Source organism: Aquarana catesbeiana, linkage group LG08 (genome assembly GCF_042186555.1).
Source record: "Aquarana catesbeiana isolate 2022-GZ linkage group LG08, ASM4218655v1, whole genome shotgun sequence".
NCBI lineage: Eukaryota > Metazoa > Chordata > Amphibia > Anura > Ranidae > Aquarana > Aquarana catesbeiana.
The window spans coordinates 35,630,907-35,651,590 of record NC_133331.1 but is presented as its reverse complement, the minus strand read 5'-3'; the positions used below and the strand labels follow the sequence as shown (position 1 = coordinate 35,651,590).

At 42.9% G+C, this 20,684-nt stretch overlaps 1 protein-coding gene across 2 annotated transcripts in view; it reads left to right on the top strand.

Moving 5' to 3' along the window:
- GLRX3 (glutaredoxin 3) overlaps window positions 1-20,684 on the top strand; it is a 79,976-nt gene that overhangs the window by 14,474 nt on the left and 44,818 nt on the right. The window contains exon 3 of one of the 2 annotated variants that reach the window (XM_073595693.1): window positions 11,039-11,113. In XM_073595693.1, the coding sequence (XP_073451794.1) occupies window positions 11,039-11,113 (75 nt within the window). Of the gene's footprint in view, window positions 1-11,032; window positions 11,114-20,684 lie in introns of those variants that run through there. The other variant, XM_073595694.1, reaches the window with a different exon arrangement.

Sequence of the window (20,684 nt, the reverse complement as noted above, 5' to 3'; positions counted from 1 at the left end):
AGGTTGAAAAAAGACACAAGTCCATCAAGTCCAACATATGTGTGTGAATATATATGTCAGTATTACATTGTATATCCCTGTATGTTGCGGTCGTTCAGGTGATTATCTAATAGTTTCTTGAAACTATCGATGCTCCCCGATGAGACCACCGCCTGTGGAAGGGAATTCCACATCCTTGCTGCTCTTACAGTAAAGATCCCTCTACGTAGTTTAAGGTTAAATCTCTCTTTTCTTCTAATTTTAATGAGTGGCCACAAGTCTTGTTAAACTCCCTTTCGCGAAAAAGTTTTATCCCTATTGTGGGGTCACCAGTACGGTATTTGTATATTGAAATCATATCCCCTCTCAAGCGTCTCTTCTCCAGAGAGAATAAGTTCAGTGCTCACAACTTTTCCTCATAACTAAGATCCTCCAGACCCTTTATTATCTTTGTTACCCTTCTTTGTACTCGCTCCATTTCCAGTACATCCTTCCTGAGGACTGGTGCTCAGAACTGGACAGCATACTCCAGGTGCGGCCGGACCAGAGTCTTGTAGAACAGGAGAATTATCGCTTTATCTCTGGAGTTGATCCCCTTTTTAATGCCAATATTCTGTTTGCTTTGTTAGCAGCAGCTTGGCATTGCATGCCATTGCTGAGCCTATCATCTACTAGGACCCCCAGGTCCTTTTCCATCCTAGATTTGTTGCTGTCTGTATAAAGTCTAACAACTAAAGGCAAAACTTTTTTTTTTTTTTTGTGTTGGATAGAGTAGAGAGGGGATTGGAACACTGTCAGTTTTTATTGCTGTCTGTACCTCTGTTACAGAGAGTCACCCTCTTTATTTGTCCTCTTTACTGTTCTCATCGAAAGTAAAAGAAAATCCCACATTTTTGGGCTGACATCAAATCACCAGTCACTTCCTGTTTTGGTTATGAAACAGGAATTGAAGAGAAATTTCCCCATTTGGACAGTGTTGTTTTTTTTTTTTTTTTTCTTTTCTCCATCTGAGGGGGTTATAACTAGGGATTGACTGATTATCGGTGGGGCTGATTATCGGCGACCGATATTCACTTTTTTTGAAATAGCGGTATCGGGCACAAACTTACCCGATCTTACTGATAATGCTTCAAAAGAACGGTACCGTTCTTTTGAGCGGACAGTCGGCTTTATTGTGATAACAACCGTTCGGCTGTTATTACATGCAGTGGGAAGGAACATCTCCCTTCCGCCGCTTGCCTGGGCTCTCTCATCCCACCGGGAGGTCTGAGCAACCAGCCGGCACGTCCGCCAACTGGCCGGAGACCAGAACAGAGCCGATGCTTCATTCGGGTTTCGGCTCTAGTAATCCGGAAGTGATGTCATGGCATCACTTCCCGGATTACTGGCATCTTAAAGGCGCCAGTTTTAAAAAATAGAAAGTATTCAAAAATGCTGATATTGACGTTTTGAATATTTTCAGGTGCAGAGGAGGGGTATTTTGTCTTATAGACTTCTGATTCCTCCATAGAGAGTACCTGTCACTGCCTATTACTTTCACAAGGGATGTTTACATTCCTCGTGACAGCAATAACAGTAATAAAAAAATAAAAAATGTACAGAATATTGGCAGACAATATCAGCCTGAGAGGTGGCCGAAATATCGGTATTGTATTGGCACTGAAAAAACGATATTGGTCGATCCCTAGTTATAACCCTCCATTCCATCCAAAATGAAAAAAAAAGTTTTGCCTATAGTTACACTTTAGAGATTAAAGAGGAACTGCAGTCTGCTCACATAATTTGTAACAAAAGCATCTTTGCCATTCTGAAGCTTCCCTCCAACCACTTTGCATATTATTTTATATATACTGTGATTCTGTACTTGCCAAATATGCTGCAGAAATCTCCCCCCACTGGCTACAACCATTTTAACTGTGGGCAGCTGAAGCCGCTGCCTGTTTACTTCCTGGATTTACACAGACACACACACCTCCAGCTCTGCAGCTTTCATTGGCCCTCTTATGACTCCTCCCCCCTCCCTTCCTGGCAAACTCTCACGAGAGAGAGAGCTGTGCATGATGTCATAAGCCTAGGCTAATGACCAGACAAGAAACAGGAAGTGGGCTGTATAAGGTATTTACTGTCAGAAAAAAAAAGTACTATCCAAAGTTAAAACGACAACAAGGGCAGAAGATTTAATAGATGGAAAGATGAAAAATGACTGAATTTCCGCTTTAATCCACTCAGGTTTTTACTGCTATTCAGGGAAAAAAATGGATGGGCAAAAACCAAGGAAAGAACTGCGCTATACCATGATGAATAAAGTGCATAAAAATCAATTAGTGCATACAAAGTTCATGGAATGAGAAATCCAGGAAATCTCATAAAAGGATACCAACAACAACAAAATATACTGAAACCTATAAATTGTGAATTCATAAGTGCATAAAATCAATTGGTGCATATAAAAGTACATATAGTGTAGATTCGAAAAATCTACGACGTCGGTTATAGACGAACCGTACGTCGGGAGGTTGACGCTCTGACGTCATCGCGATCTTGCTGAGAACGGGCGCTCACTATGCCGGCCGGCGAACTGCTCTTTTAAAACTTCATTTTCTGTAAGTGTTTTTACCTTTTTTTTTTTTAATAAAAAGTTTATATCGGATTTACGCTATGGCCACCTTTCTTTTGTCCTCATGCCTTTTTGAGTTCGGGTTGGTGTACCATCCATTGCACTTCCGCAGTCATGCTGCACACAGAGAAGCCCCATCAGTAGCCGGACACTTGGATCTGGGTCCACATACAAGCTTGATTTGCTTGCTTTTTGGTAAGCGTGTATTTTATGTGGTGGAGGATCACTGTAAGTGTTTTTTATTTAAAGTTTTTTCACGCCTTTCACTGAGAACTATCGAGGGAGTTTTCTTTGGGACTTTCTTTAATTTTATGGAAGATTTTTTGAATCTTCACTATATGAACTTTTATATGCACTAATTGATTTTATGCACTTATGAATTCACAATTTATATGTTTCAGTATATTTTTTGTTGTTGGTATCCTTTCATGAGATTTCCTGGATTTCTCATTCCATGAACTTTGTATGCACTAATTGATTTTTATGCACTTTATTCATCATGGTATAGCGCAGTTCTTTCCTTGGTTTTTGTGTTTCTTTGTGTTTATCACACAGTTGAACTGCTGCTTTTTTGTTTTTTTGTTTTTTAGGTAGCGCAGTATTATTCTGTTTTCCAAAAAACATACGGGGTTTAACACTTCCCCACTTTTTCTAATGCCAAGTAAAACATTTTTGACGTGAACTGCGGGCTGACTCCACCCACTTACTCCCATCCTTCTTCCTTCTAATTAATTAGTTAGGATCCTCAACAAACTAAAGCTACCTAAATGCCCCTTTTTACTCCCCTAAATCCAGGGTCATCTGGCGTTCTTCATTTACCCAGGTTCACACTGATCCTGAGAGTTCAGCTGAACTAATGATTTCAAACCGGAAATGCTGTCCGACTTCGGGAGCCATTCTGTGCGGGTTGCTGCACAGATGTCTATTCAAATCGCCTCCCCAAAGTCGCCAAAAGTAATACAGGAACTACTTGTGGGAATTGGTGTGGCGGCGCACCGATTCGGATGGTGCCATTGCCAGTGATAGCCACCAATTTGGCATGCGGTTTGACATGTCAAATCGCATGCCATATCGACCCAATGTGGGCTTAGGGAGAGGTGCATTCTAATTAGTGGATATAGGACCAGAACAGGAGAGTTCTTAACCTGTTGTGGCCGACGTAACACACATGTGCAGTGGGAAATGGGTGGCCTTGAAAGCCCACACACCACGCATGCGTCGCTGAGCGGCCGATGTTTCTGTGCTAAGAGCATGCTCAGTTCACACTCCTGGAACAGAGAAGGAGCTGTCGGAGACAATAATGATCTGTCCCCAATAGCGATCGGTAGCCGGCAGGACCGGCTCCTGATTATGTGACAGCTAATTACAGTTGGTCACATGATCGCTGATCCTTCCAGACCTTTGGGTGTACAGACCCTACTAAAGGGATGCTGGGGCTGGGCGGGAAGGGGTTAAAGTGGTTGTAAACCTCAGACATTCAATAAATTAAAATCATATCCCTCTGTCAGTGGTTCTAAACTCCTGTTCTCGGGACCCACTAACAGGCCAGGTTGGCAAGATAACTGAAATACATCACAGGTGATATCATTTGCTGCTCAGTGATTGCAGTATTCTAGTCTGTATCTCCCCTAAGGTAATAGCGCACTTAAGCCTCATACACACGATCGGATTTTCCGCAGACAAAACCTCAGACTTTTGTCTGGACTTTTGTCTTGCATACAAACGGCAAGGAATTGTCGGCCAACAAACCCAAACGTAGTGAAGTACTACGTGGTTTTTCAGCTCTTTAGCGCCACCCTTTGGGCTCCTTCTGCTAATTTAGTGTTAGTAAAAGTTTGGGGAGTGTTGATTCTCGCTTTTCATTTTAGTGCTTTTCATTTAGCGCTTTTCGGTTCGTTTCTGAACGGCCGTTCGTCGACCAGACATGTTGCGGAATCGGAGGAGATAACGTTATTTATTCTTGGCCTTGGAGTTATTGCTTTGACCCAAGTCCAGTCCAGGAACAGGAGGAGGAGGATTTCTTGGACCAAAAATCGGTTGCTTTTTTTAATCGTGACCAATTATGTCATATGCCTTTGCTGCGGGAGCTCCAGGAGAATAATCCGGATGATTTTCGGAATTATCTCTGGATGACGGACCCCTGCTTTCACCAACTCTTGGCATTGGTGACCCCCTATATTAAGAAGCAGGACACATGCATGAGGCTTTTATTTCATTTTTTGGTTGAATAATAATGATTTGATTTGGTATATTTTCTATATTTTTGGATGCATGGAATGCACTTTTTGGTTAAGTTCTATTGGCAGATAACATGTCTAATTTTATTTTCTTTTTTTAATGCACAATAAAAAAAATTGTGTGGAATAATACTTGGCTATGTGTTTTACTTCAAATGACAGTTTGGGAGTAGGCAGTTACATTTACAAAAATACAATGTAAAATTAACAAGGGACACCAACGTAGTTGTATCTTTGATCTTAAAAACTACTAGATAATGGTGTTGTGATAACTTGCCCAAATAAAAATAAATAAATAAATAAAAAAAAAAAAAAAGCATAATAATATTATTCTTGATATCACTAGAAACAAAAAAAAGCCTTTGAAAATATGTTTGCAATAACTCCATCAGTATCACCAGCAAAGCAGCTTCATTATTATCCCATTAAAGAAGAAGAGAATTGTGCGCTGCATTTCGAGATTTCATAATTTGCCGCGTCACGAATGTTAATTCTCCATTACGAACGCTAGTTTAAAAGACGGATCGCTTCTGGCTCGTCCTTGCTTCCGAGCATGCGTGTTTGTACTTTGGACTTTTGTCCGACGGACTTGTGTACACACGCTCGGAAAATCCGACAACAGAAAATTTTGAAAACCTGCCGTCCAGCATTTGTCTGTGGAAAATCTGACAACAATTGTGCGATGAATCGTACAAATGGTCAGATTTGCCTGACATCACACATTTCCCGTCGGAAAATCCGATCGTGTGTCCGAGGCTTAAGCGGGTCCTGAGGACAGGAGTTGAGAACCACCGCTCTATATTGTGTACTTGTCTCAATTAAGAGCACTACGTGTCATTTCTGTCTGCAATCAGCATGAGTCACTTCTGACAAATGTCCTGACACCAAGAGAAAAATGGTGACAGGGGGAGGGATCTCCAGCTGATTGACAGCCTCAGCTCTGTTCCTGTGTGAAGGATGTAGAGAAGACTGCAGATAAACAAGTAGAACTGATGTAGGAGGATTTATTTCATCTCTGTGTATCACCTGAGGCCAGTCACTTCACTGGGTATATATGAGGGTTTACAACCACTTTAAGGCTTCATGTACACTATTCTACACCGGCAGCTCCTAAACTTGAGTTTAGGAACTTTTGGTTTTTTTTTTTTTTTTTTTTTTTGCCAAAGCTCCTAAACTCCGCTCCATAAAAGCCTTAGGGGTTGATTTTACTAAAGCTGGACAGGGCAAAATCTGGTTCAGTTCTGCATAGAAACCAATCAACTTCCAGGATTTATTGTCAAAGCTTCATTGAACAAGCTGAAGTTAGAAGCTGATTGGCTACCGTGGACAGCTGCACCAGATTTTTCACTCTCTAGTTTTAGTAAATCAACCACTATGTGTCCATGTACATGTAGGCTTTTATGCCCCGTACACACGATCCGAAAATCGGACGACAGATCGCCCGACTTTTTTCGCTTACTAGTCGCAAGTAGAAATTAAATCGGTTACTAAAGTAATTAAAATTATCGTACGACGGAAAAAAAAATCGGAAGTGATGTCATGTGTTTTAATGTATTTGTATTGTATTTTCGAACGACAACTGTACTGACTAAACGAAAATCGTACGAGGAAAATTTTCGTGCTTGTCCGATCTAATAAAATCGGATCAAAGCTCTGTACTAACGATCCAATTATCGTACGATCGCGTTGAAAGCGGTATTTTTCATCCGATTTTCGGATCACGTGTACGGGGAGGGGTTTAGGAGCTCCCATGTTCAGGTGAGCTTTAACCTCCCTCTCCTGAACGCAGAAGAATCGCCTTCAGGATAGAATCGTTTTAACCACCAGCAGGGTGGATTTGATTTAAATCACGACCTTAAAGAGGAGTTCCCATTTAAAAAAAAAAAAAAAAATTAAGTCAGCAGCTACAAATACTGCAGCTGCTGACTTTTAATTGGACGCTTACCTGTCCCTGGGTCCAGCGATGCGGGGGATCGAAGCCCCGCTCGTCTCCCCCTCCGTTCGGCGGCGCCGGCATTGCAACTGTGGGCGCCAGGCTGTGGCTTCACAGCCGGGCACCCACTGCGCATGCACTAGCCGTGATTGGCCGCTCAGTCATCTGGGACCTGTAATGGGTCCCAGATGATTGACAAGAGGGAGGGAGCAGAGCGGAGCCCTTCCTGTGCCGAGGGGGAAGTGATGTCACCAGCCCAGGCACTGGAAGGGGCAGACTACGAGGGACCCCCTAGCAACAGGCATTTAGAGGTGAGTAAAAAAAACCCAAAAAATTCCAAATTTTTTTTTTTTATTTTTGTTTAGCCACATTCATGTATTTATTTATTTATTTATTTATTTTTTTTGGGTGGAACACCACTTTTAAATCATGATTTAAATCACTAGTAAAAAGGCTTGATTTAACCACTTGCCGACCAGCCGCCGTCATTATACTGCGGCAGGTCGGCATGATCCCGCGAACCATCGTAGCTGTATGTTGGCTCCTTTTTAAGCAGGCACGCGTGCCCGCTGCACAGTGGGGGTACCCGATGCTCCTGACCGGCGGTCGCGGGCACGAGAGGAAGAACAGGGGACGTGTGTGTGTGTGTGTGTGTGTGTGTGTGTGTGTGTGTATGTGTAACACACACATCCCAGTACTGTGAGGAGTGACAGATCGTGAGTTCTAACGAGCTGGGAACTCCCGATCTCTCATCTCTTATAGTCAGTCCCATCCCCCACAGTTAGAACACACATAGGGAACACAGTTAACCCCTTGATCGCCCCCTAGTGTTAACCCCTTCCCTGCCAGTGACATTTATACAGTAATCAGTGCATTTTTATAGCAATGGTCGCTGTATAATTGTCATTTGACCCACACGTGTCCGATGTGTCCGCCATAATGTCGCAGTTTCGATAAAAATCGCAGATCGCCGCCACTATTAGTAAAAGAAAAAAAAATAATAAAAATGCTACAAATCTATCCCCTATTTTGTAGGCGCTATAACTTTTGCGCAAACCAATCAATATATGCTTTTTTGCAAATTTTTTTTTTTATTACCAAAAATATGTAGAAGAATACATATCAGCCTAAACGGAGGAAAAAAATGTGCTTTTTTAAAAACAAATTGGGGATATTTATTATAGCCAAAAGTACAAAATATTGTTTTTTGTTTTTTTGTTTTTTTTTTCCAAAACTTTCCCTCTTTTTTTTGTTTATAGCGCAAAAAATAACCGCAGAGGTGATCAAAAGAAAGCTCTATTTGTGGGAAAAAAAGAACGTCAACTTTGAGTACAGCGTCGCACGACTGCGCAATTGTCAGTTAAAGCGATGCAGTGCCATATCGCAAAAAATGGCCTGGTCATTGAGCAGCCAAATCTGCCGGGGCTGAAGTGGTTAAATAAACTTGATTTAAATCATAATTTTTAAAGAACAACTGTCATCTCTGTCCCTCAGCGGCTCCTCCTCTGACCCGCTGTTGACTCACCGACAGTCCCATTCACTTTAATGGGACGGCTGGTGATGCGGCAGGGACACAACAAGGTGAGGGACGTGGCGGCAGCAGGTGATTGGATGCCCGCTAATAGACGCTGCCATGATGGATCTGAAATGACAGGTGCGCTTTAAATGTAAGGACTTATTCTTGCTGCTAGTTAGGAAACCTTCATTTTGTTTGCAAATATTAAAGATTCTATTTGGAGTAATAAGCTGTCAGGTTAGTAAAACAGCGATGTCAGAACCGATTCAATCATACAGTTTGTAGTGTACATAGATTTGCAAAACAATAAGATAAAGGAATATTCCTGAACTTTGCTTATCTCATGCTTACTGTGAAATTGTGTGAATGCATCAATGCCGTGCATGTTATCTCAGCTTGCAGAGCTTGGATTCATTGAATGAGTTTACCAAAAGTGTAAATATTGCAGAATATACAGTCTCATGCTACATAACTAAGCTCCATTTCATGCTGAATTAACTAAATTATTAATGTACAGTGGAACCTCGGATTACGAGCATAGTCATAGTTACATAGTTAGTAAGGTTGAATAAAGACACCAGTCCATCCAGTTCAACCACACATCATCAGTAGGGTAAAACTAACCTGTATCACGACGGTCTAATCCCAGCTCATGTTCCCTATTAGTGGGTGAACAATCCAACGCTTGGTGATTTCTGCTTCACAATGATAGGAAGAGCCGACATGGAAGGATCAAAAAGGGACGTCGCTATGAACGCTTGGCCGCCACAAGCCAGTTATCCCTGTGGTAACTTTTCTGACACCTCCTGCTTAAAACCTTTATAGGAGTATGCTCATAATCCAAAGTACTCGCATATCAAAGCGAGTTTCCCCATTGAAGTTAATGGAAACGAAAAGAATTCGTTCCGCATTGACTTCAACGACATGCAATACCGCATGTGGCCAGAGGTGGGGGGGGCGCCGGAGAGCCTCTGAAACGGCCGGAAAGGCCAGGGGACACCTCTGCTGACCTCGGCAAACCTTGGAAAGGCTCCGTTCCCGAGGTTGGCAGAGGTCAGCCGAGGTGTCCTCGGGCCTTTCCATGCATTTCCCAACGGCACCCATCGGCGCCGCTCGGCCTCGGCGCACCCCCACCTCAGGCCAAACGTGGTATTGCACACGCTTTTGGCCTGAATCATGCTCGTTTTGCGAGACAACACTCGCAAACCGAGTTACGATTTTCAAAAATACAGTGCTCGTATTGCGAAACGCTCGTTAACCGCGTTACTCGCAATCCGAGGTTCCACTGTATCTTTAAAAGAAAACTATCTTTAGATTGATTTGGACTCCAAAAGCATTCTATTAAAATACATTTGATAAAAATCATCATCAGTTTGATTCTTTAAAAAAAAAAAAAAAAAAAAATCATTATTTTTTTTTTTATCCACCCTGACCGCCAGCCGCGGGGAAAAAGCAATACGCGGCACGTTTTCCTGCGGGCACGGTAAATGTAGGTCAATGTACATGAAACCTAATGAATGCAAGGTGGGGGGAGAGGGCAGGGAAGAGAGCGTTCTGAATTTCGGGGGGGGGGGGGGATGGATGGGGGAGGAACAATATGACTGGGGAATAGATATTCGGGGGATCAGCAGCAGGAAGGTGCGTTCTCTTTGCACTTCAATAGAACTTCTTGGCCGTGTGAAAGTTCTGTGATATTTGTCACAATAGTCTGCCGCAGCAAAGGTGCTGTCTGCCAAATTATGTACCTAATCAAAATTAGCGTCCGATTGAGAATTAATTGCAAACTGTCACATTGGGTCAAAGAACAAAGTCGCAACTTTAATTAAAAAAAAAAAAAAAAAAGGAAAAAAAAAAGTTTACTTATTTTTCTGAATGGGAAAAGCCATTGATAATTCTCATCTGCAGAGTCTTGTTAGAAAGTTCCTCTCTCTTCTGGTAACTAAATTCTTCCGCTCGACCACAAAATATTATAATAGATATAATAGAAGAGTATTTTCTCATCTGATTTTGGTCTCTTTCCTTGTGTATATTGACCGACCAATACTAATCTTCAATTGCATGCTGCCATTTGTCTTTAAAAATGACCCAGCTTTATTGCTCGCTGCTCTAACAAGAGCTTAGCTCGCGAAGCAGCGTTGTAGCGCCAAGGGTTAAGCTTAAAATTTACTAGACATCAATAGCTTATTGAAGAAATACTCCTTTCACCCTTCTATTTTTTATTTTTTTTTTTTTTTGCTTCATAATTTGCAGAGAGCTGCAAATGTCAGCCTTGATGTACTGCCTCTCAAAATTAGTCAATAGAGCAAACAGCTAGAATTGCTTTGGGCAGAAAATAAGCAGTGTAATCATGACATAACTGGGGTCAGTGATTTATGGATTTCAATATAGTAGTAGCTGCATATGATTGAAAATTTACTAGGTCACTAGTGCACCAAAAGGAAGAAAAAAAAATTTTTTTTATTTGCCGCCTGGGGGCATTGCTGGCAATGTGCAACAAAATAAGAACCCTTGAACCTGTTTTGTCATAGTGCAAGCTCAGTGGATGACAGGGCAGCCTGGCGAGCCTCATTTAAATGCAAATGCCTCTCAAACTTTTGCATTCGACTCCCTTTTTAAGTATCCCGACTATCCCTGCGAGGCTTTTCTAACACATGCCATAAAAAGGGACATGAAAATAAAATTGCTACGTTCTCTCTCTTCTTTTTTTTTTTTTTTTTTTTTGTATCCTTTATTTATTTTATTCTTATTATTTGAAGCTTGAAGCAGAAGCCATTCCTGAGGTGTCGGAGAAGTACGAGATAACCTCCGTACCAACCTTCTTGTTTTTCAAGGTAAGATGGAATAATTTGGAAAGTGTGTTATTTGGTTCTCCTTGAGCAAGACAGCAATGCAGCATATATTTAATATTGTGTAAAGTTATAGAGTGCTGGTTATATTTTATGTATTTTATAAATATACGAAGAACCCTGATTGTTCATATCGCCCTAGAAGAGGGGTCGGCAACCAGTAGCCCCTCCAACTGTTGTGGAACTACATTTCCCATGAGGCACTGCAAGGCTGGCAGTTACAATTACTCCCAGAGGCATGCTGGGACTTTTAGTTCTGCAACAGCTGGAGGGCCCCAGGTTGCTTATCCCCTGCCCTAGAAGAACCTTCAGGGCTCATTTGCACCGGATGCGGTCGCGCTGCGCTGGGAGCCATTTCCAGCACGAACCCTTCTACATAGACAAAACAAAAGGCCTCGCTTCCTCTGGTGTCAGTTCACACCACAGAGTCACATGCAGTACGTTTTTCAGTGCAGCGGTTGTGACGCAAACCACTACATTGCAACGCCGCTGCGTTGAAAAAGGGTTCGTGAACATTGGACGCTCCCCTTGAAGTCTTTCTCTTGGCAGCAAAATAAAATGCTGGAGGCTGGTAAACGTGAATACTGCATTTACCCACGTTTAGCTGAGTCAGGCACTTGGGTGTTCATTTCGTTGGTCAGAATAATCATTTATTCTGGGCGTAGAAATGAAATCATGCTCAAGCGCTAAACACGCCTAGAATTCACGCACACTTAGACACGTTTTTTATTCACCAAAACGCTCCTCTCCTGAAAGCGATTCTTCTGCATCTAGGAGAGGAGCATTAATGCCCCTAAACACTGAGGTGGGGGCAGCCTCGGCGGTAAAGCGCCGCTAAAAAAAAAAAAATACAACGGCGCTTTATCGTTGTATTTGTGGAGGTATTCGGCCGTTAGCGGGGCGCTTTTAACCCCCGCTAGCGGCCGAAAAAGGGTTGCGGTATAGCCGCGCTGTCCATTAATTTCAATGGTCAGGAGTGGTATACACCGCTCCTTTACCGCTTTGAAGATGCGGCTTGCAGGACTTTATTTATCGTCCTGCCAGCGCACCGCTCCAATGTGAAAGCCCTCAGGCTTTCACACCGAAGAGACAGGAGCAGCTCTTTCGGGGCACTTTGCAGGCGCTATTTTTAGCGATGTAGCGCCTGCAAAGCGCCCCAGTGTGAAGGGGGTCCTAAAGTGGTTGTAATGTCTAGAGAGAAATCCCATAATCCGCTCTGTTACAGATTTATATAACGTGCAGTGTGTGTGTGTTTGTGTAATATAAAGCGCAGCTGGGCGCTCACGTGACCCGCCGGAGCTCTCCTTCCCTGCTCCGAGCACTGCAGAGGGGAGGGGCTGAGATCCTCCGCTGACGTCAGTTGGGAGGAGAGGAGGAGAGCAGCGGGAGGTCACATGAGTGCCCAGCGGCACTGTAAAGAAGGTGTTTTGCACAATCATTTTACACAAACACACACACTGCACATTATATAATCCTGTAACAGCGGATTACAGAATTTCTTAAAGGAGTTGTAAACCTTCATGTTTTTTTCACCTTATCCTATGCATTAAGGTGAAAAAACACCGCCGCCCTGGAACTTGACCCGGCGGGGGACGCGCTGTCTCTCTGCCCGGGGTTCTAGGCTCTTGATTGGATAAATTGATAGCAGCGCAGCCATTGGCTCCCGCTGCTGTCAATCAAATCCAGTGACGCGAGCACTGGGGAGTGGCGCCGAGTCCTGCATTTGGCCTCTCCGGACGCCGAATGCTGGACTCGGGAGCATGCCCCCAAGGTAACCACCCCTCGGGGAAGCGCTTCTCCTAGGGGGTTATCAGATGTGGGGAGGAGCCGCCGGGGGACCCCAGAAGAGGATGTTCGGGGCCACTCTGTGCAAAACTCGTTGCACAGTGGAGGTAGGTATGAAATGTTTGTTATTTATTTAAAAAGAAAAAAAAAAAAATGTACCTTTACAATCACTTTAATGCTAATGCTACAGACTCCCGAGCTGACAGGCAAGGGGGGGAGGGGAAGAGAGGAGAGCAGCGGTCTGACGGAGGCACGTAAACTGACCATGGTAATCGGGGATCAGCAGCCATAATTACTGTGACGGGGGGCCACAGGAACTGGCAGGATCAACCAGTTTTTTTTTTTTTAGAACATAGAGTGGGGTAAATGACACAGCACAAGCACTGTCCTGTCGATCGTGCTTCAAAGGATCACTTTTTTTTTTTTTTTTTATTGTTACAACCACTTTGATGCCTTTAAACTCCAAATAAAAGCTTTTGTGTGCATGGACAAATAGGGGTGATTTCCTAAAACCGGAGAGTGCTGTGACTTTTAATGAGTTGTGTTCAGGGGCTTTTGGAAAGTAAAATGCCAAAAGTTCCAAAAGTATGAGTCTAAGAGCAGCAGTGTGCATGAGGCCTAAAACGATATTGAAATGTCACTTGTGACAGTTCACTAAAATTCTATTCTATGAAAAAAAAAAATGTAAACAGTGCAATGTGCCAGGACTGGCCACATCAGCACTGTGTGTCTCTCGGCGCAGCTTTTGGGTGAATGGGCCCCTTAGTCTGTAAGGCCAAGTTTGACTGGAAGTTGGTTAAAGCAGAACTATTCTCAAAGGTAAGGTAGAGGAGTCTCTGAAAGCCCAACTCTGAACTGCTGGTACTTGCCAGGTCCCCCCACTGCTTTGTTACTCAGTCTGAGCCCTTTGTGGGTATACTTGGTGCTTGTTGGTAATGGGGGAACATGTGACCTTGGGCCTGAGCAGCCAGTAACCAGGGCTGAGCACTGTCGCCTGATGAGAAGGAAGAAGTGGTGTGTAACGACACCCCGAGTATGAAAGGGGTTAAAGCCGTTTAGGACATTCCATTTTCGAACACAAAGGCAGCTACCGCACACTCCGATCAGCCGAACAAGAAACCCATATGAATAATTTTTCCCCCCCAAGTATGAGACGAGGCTCTGTACGGAGGGTCAAACAGGAATCTGACTCTTTTATTAGAACCAGAATACAGTCTTATATACAGTAGAAGAGGAGGTCCCCCCTCCTCATATTACTCTAACAATACAACTGTAACCAGAAACCTAATTTAACATGTGCTAATTAACTAATCCCTTAAAGAAGCCGATGTGACTCCGTGCCCTCCGGAGCATTGTTATGATTAATCAGGATTTCACTACAGGTCAGACTTGTCACCGAGCTTCACACATTAGTATAAACACAGAACACCTTCTCACAATAGCAGGAGCTAATTACAATTAACAATACAAACAGTGATCTCCCCCCCCCTCAGCCTAGTAGGCAACAAACTATAGTAGGAGTAGACTGTCCGCCTCCTACCCAGTTCTAGAGGCCAATGTGATCAGCTCTCTCAACTAACATGTTGAGTTCAGAATCAAACAAACCATGAATAGTCTTTACATATATCCTGGGAGATATTGTGGATAAATATTACTGTCCCATTCTAAGTAATCCAAGATATATTTTCTCAATCACCCTGTGCCCAAAAGTGACTCCCGTCACAAAGTGTAAGCTCTAAAATCATCCAAAATGGAGCTTACACAGGGTTAGGACTACTGGCTCACATAGAGAGACGAAACGACAGAGAATTGCTTTGTAAGGGGAAGTGTAAGAGGGACCACAGGTTCACATTAAAGTGATTTTTAACCATTTAAAGAGGAACTGCAGTCTTCTCACATAATTTGTAATGAAAACATCTTTGCCATTCTGAAGCTTCCCTCCAACCACTTTGTATATTTTTTTATATATACTGTGATTCTGTACTTGCCAAATATGCTGCAGAATTCTCCCTCCCCTGAGTCTGGCTGCAGCCATTTTAACTGTGGGCAGCTGAAGCTGCTGCCTGTTCACTTCCTGGATTTATACAGACACCACGAGCTCTACAGCTCTCATTGGCCCTCTTATGACCCATCCCACCTCCCTTCCCGGAAAACTCCCAGAGGAGAGAGAGACAGGAAACATGAAGTGGGCTGTATAAGGTATTTAGTGGCAGAAAAAAAAAAAAAAAAAAGCTATCCAAAGTTAAAACAAGGGCAGAAGATTTAATAGATGGAAAGTTGAAAAAAAAAATTACTGAAGTTCCGCTTTAAGGTTCAGGCCTATTTTTCAAACTTAAAACTCAAAAAAAAAATTTTTCCCCAAAAAATTGCGTTTGTAAGACCGCTGCGCAAATACGGTGTGACAAAGTAGTATAACGACCGCCATTTTACTCTGTTGTGTGTCTGAAATTTTATAATTTCACACACACTAGAGAGTAAAATGGCGGTCGTTGAAATACTTTGTCACACCGTATTTGCGCAGCGGTCTTACAAACGCAATTTTTGGGGAAAAAATACATTTTTTAAATCAAAAAATAAGAAAATCGTAAAGTTAGCCCATTTTTTTTTTTTTTTTTTTTTGTTTTTTTTTTTTTATATTGTGACAGATAATGTTACACTGAGTAAGTTGATACCCAACATGTCACGCTTCAAAATTGCGCCCGCTTGTGGAATAGCGACAAACTTTGACCCTTAAAATTCTCCATAGGTGACGTTTAAAAATTTCTACAGGTTACCAGTTTTGAGTTACAGAGAAGGTCTAGTGCTAGAATTATTGCTCTCGCTCAAACCCAAATCAGTGTATATTATTTAGTCTGTAGGAAAGTTAGTTTGGTATACAGTGGGGACGGAAAGTATTCAGACCCCCTTAAATTTTTCACTCTTTGTTCTATTGCAGCCATTTGCTAAAATCATTTAAGTTCATTTTTTTTTCCTCATTAATGTACACACAGCACCCCATATTGACAGAAAAACACAGAATTGTTGACATTTTTACAGATTTATTAAAAAAGAAGAACTGAAATATCACATGGTCCTAAGTATTCAGACCCTTTGCTCAGTATTTAGTAGAAGCCCCTTTTGATCTAATACAGCCATGAGTCTTTTTGGGAAAGATGCAACAAGTTTTTCACACCTGGATTTGGGGATCCTCTGCCATTCCTCCTTGCAGATCCTCTCCAGTTCTGTCAGGTTGGATGGTAAACATTGGTGGACAGCCATTTTTAGGTCTCTCCAGAGATGCTCAATTGGGTTTAAGTCAGGGCTCTGGCTGGGCCATTCAAGAACAGTCACGGAGTTGTTGTGAAGCCACTCCTTCGTTATTTTAGCTGTGTGCTTCGGGTCATTGTCTTGTTGGAAGGTAAACCTTCGGCCCAGTCTGAGGTCCTGAGCACTCTGGAGAAGGTTTTTGTCCAGGATATCCCTGTACTTGGCCGCATTCATCTTTCCCTCAATTGCAACCAGTCGTCCTGTCCCTGCAGCTGAAAAACACCCCCACAGCATGATGCTGCCACCACCATGCTTCACTGTTGGGACTGTATTGGACAGGTGATGAGCAGTGCACACATACCGCTTAGAATTAAGGCCAAAAGGTTCTATCTTGGTCTCATCAGACCAAAGAATCTTATTTCTCACCATCTTGGAGTCCTTCAGGTGTTTTTTTAGCAAACGCCATGCGGGCTTTCGTGTGTCTTGCACTAAGGAGAGGCTTCCGTGGGGCCACTCTGCCATAAAGCCCCGACTGGTGGAGGGCTGCAGTGATGGTTGACTTTCTACAACTTTCTATCATCTCCCGACTGCATCTCTAGAGCTCAGCCACAGTGATCTTTGGGTTCTTCTTTACCTCTCCCACCAAGGCTCTTCTCCCACAATAGCTCAGTTTGGCTGGACGGCCAGCTCTAGGAAGGGTTCTGTTCGTCCCAAACGTCTTCCATTTAAGGGTTATGGAGGTCACTGTGCTCTTAGGAACCTTAAGTGCAGCAGAAATCTTTTTGTAACCTTGGCCAGATCTGTGCCTTGCCACAATTCTGTCTCTGAGCTCTTCAGGCAGTTCCTTTGACCTCATGATTCTCATTTGCTCTGACATGCACTGTGAGCTGTAAGGTCTTATATAGACAGGTGTGTGGCTTTCCTAATCAAGTCCAATCAGTATAATCAAACACAGCTGGACTCAAATGAAGGTGTAGAACCATCAGAAGAAATGGACAGCACCTGAGTTAAATATATGAGTGTCACAGCAAAGGGTCTGAATACTTAGGACCATGTGATATTTCAGTTTTTCTTTTTTAATAAATCTGCAAAAATGTCAACAATTCTGTGTTTTTCTGTCAATATGGGGTGCTGTGTGTACATTAATGAGGAAAAAAATGAACTTAAATGATTTTAGCAAATGGCTGCAATATAACAAAGAGTGAAACATTTAAGGTGGTCTGAATACTTTCCGTCCCCACTGTATATCTGAAAATCGATCAATCCTAATGTACTGTGTTTCCCCGAAAATAAGACCTCGATTTTCTAGGATGGCTGCAATGTAAGCCCTACCCCAAAAATAAGCCCTAGTTAATATCCTTGTAAAATCATGTAAGCCACACTGTAAAATGATTATATAATGTCCAGTGTGTGTCTTTATGTAACATTATTGTAGAAAATACCTTATTTACAGCGCCGCTGGGCGCTTGCGTAACCCACCCTAATGCATTTTTTGTAGCCAAAATTAATATAAGACCCGGTCTTATTTATGGGGAAACACAGTACTGACAGAATAAATTAAATTTCTTGAGGCCCAAAAACGCCAGGACAGTACAAATACCCCCCCCCCCCCATGACCCCTTTTTGAAAATGGACATTCCAAGGTATTTAGTAAGAGGCATGGTGAATATTATTTTTTTTTTTTTTTCCCCATACGGTCACCAGTGCAGTACAGTGTCGTCATATAACTGGTGTGGCGGTGATCAGGGACCCCGACTGGTGACAGTAAAAAAGTAAAAACTTTTAATACCGTATTTATCGGCATATAACACGCACATTCATTTTAAGAGGGAAGTTTCAGGAAAAAAACAAAAATTTTAAATAAGGAACTTTGGAGCAAAATAAGGGTCAGTGCCCATCTGCAGCCTCATTAATCCACATCAATGCAGCCTCACCATTGCCATCAGTGCAGCCTGATCGATGCCCATCTGCAGCCTAGAGGGGACAGGGAGGGCGGGACGAGCGCCTACAGATTACATACAAAGAGAATCTCCTATGATGGACAGAACAGTGGTCCAATGGTGGCCCAGGAGACAGGACTTCCTATTACAGAGTCCGCCAAGTAAACGGGAGATTCTCCTGTATGTAATCTGACAGCGCTCTTCCGGCCCCCCTCCTTGACCTGTCCTAGTCATCTAAGATTGAAGTATTGGCGTATAACACGCACACGCTATTTGCACCCAATTTTCATGGTAAAAAAGTGAGTGTTATACGCCAATAAATACAGTAATTGTTTGCAAGTTTTGTTTTGTAATTGTTTGACTTTTTTTTAACCAATACAGTGTTGCCATAGTAACACTGCACTACTCTGGGGAGGTGATCATGATTTTTTTTAAATCTTTTTTTTATTCACTATGATTGCTTATAACTGAATTTTACAGTTCTAAGCAACCATTTTTTTTTCTGAATGAAAACTACGCATTCAGTGTTTACTATTGAGATTCGCTGTGATTGGCTCTTTCTGTACCATGTGATCACTGTGCCCATAACAGAGCTCATTACAATAGTACACAATGAATGGCATGAATCAAAGTCCATTGTGTACAATTGTCATGTGATCTGCTGTGATTGGCCAACAGTGATCACATGGTACCAGCAGTGGGTTGGTACTGTGATCTTTCATCGGCCGTGTCCGGTGTACAAAGCGGGTGACAGATGGTGCCGGAATGCGGGCCGATCCTGTGATGACTTCATATGACGTCCTCCCAGGATAATGGGGGCTCCTGCCCGGCCGTCATGTTACAGTGTGACCAAAAATGTCATATATTGCAGTTTATCAATCATAAGATGGGATGGCTGCATTCATTTTCTTTTAGGCTTCCCCCCCCCCCCTTTGTTTTCACCTGGTGTTCTGGCCAATAACACACCTCCTGTATTAGAGCGCCCCCACTCTGGATGAAGGAACACAGGGGGCACAGCAGCATTGTCAGTCTAGAAGGGAGGGGAGTGATAAATGTACTAACATTTGGCTCATTTGGCTACACTAACAAACTGAAGCCAAACTTCAGTTCACTCATTTTTAAATCTGTTACAGCAACAGTTTTTTTTTCCCTTTTTGGGAAGAAGGTTTTACATGAATAAATAAAAGAAGATTGTAAGCACCCCTGCCAGTGGTAAATGGTTTGTCCCATCCCTGTAACCGATCCATCTGGAAGAAAGTTTGTACTTTTAACCGCTTGCCGACCTGCGCACGATGATATACGTCGGCACAATGGCACGGCTGCGCAAATGGGCGTACCTGTACTCCCCCTTTAAGACGCGGCATTGTGGGCACGCACCGCCGCATACTCCGTGACCGTGGACTCAATGTCCGCCGGTCTCCCGGCGTTCGTGTCACGGAGAGGCAGAACGGGGAGATGTAAATATGAATATGTAAACAAAGCATTTCCCTGTTCTGCCTTGTGACATGACAGAGATCACCGCTCCCTGTCATCTGGAGCAGTAATTGCTGTCATGTCAGTGGAAGCCCATCCCCCCCACAGTTATAATCACTCCCTAGGACACACTTAACCCCTCGATCGCCCCCTAGTGTTTAACCCCTTCCCTGCCAGTGTCATTTACACAGTAATCAGTGCATTTGTATAGCACTGATCGCTGTATAAATGACAATGGTGTCAAAAATGTCCGATGTGTCCGCCATAATGTCGCAGTCACGATAAAAATCGCAGATCCCCGCCATTACTAGTAAAAAACAAAATAATAAAAATGCCATAAATCTATCTTCTTTTTTGTAGACGCTATAACTTTTGTGCAAACCAATCAATATACGCTTATTGCGATTTTTTTTTTTTTTTTTTTGTACCGGAAATATATAGAATAATACATATTGGCTTAAACTGAGCAAGAAATTGTTTTTTTTTATATAGTTTTTTGGGGGATATTATAGTAAAAAGTAAAAAAGAAAGCTCTATTTGTGGGGAAAAAAAACGTCAATTTTTTTTGGGTGCAACGTCGCACAACCGCGCAATTGTCAGTTAAAGCGACGCAGTGCCGAATCGAATCAAAAAGTGCTCTGGTCAGGAAGGGGTTAAACAGCAACAGCCTTACTGGCCAGATCACCAGGTGAAAGTAAATGAAAGAAAAGCTTAAAAAAAAGCAAAGGAATGCAGCCATCACATCTCTAGAATTGATGAGCTGCAATGTAATAAATGTTTGCATTTGGGTCTAATGCTGCTTTAAAAGACTTGAGGCCGGTTCACACTGCTGTGCAGATCACATGCGATGTCTGTGCGATGCGGATTCAGCCATACAGATAGGTATGCTTTGCATTCGGACCAAAATCATGCAGGACCCTTTCTTTTGGTCCACAGCAGAATCGGATCGCATGGGTGTTCGTATTGACAGTTGGCACTGCGATATGCGAATCGTTCTGGGGGTGTCATCGCCTTTCTATTGACACCCGCAGCGGATGGCATAGGGCAGTGTGAACCACCGGCGGGTGACATGCGATGCGGGAACCTGTGCTGGATTTGTACGGGTTCTCTGC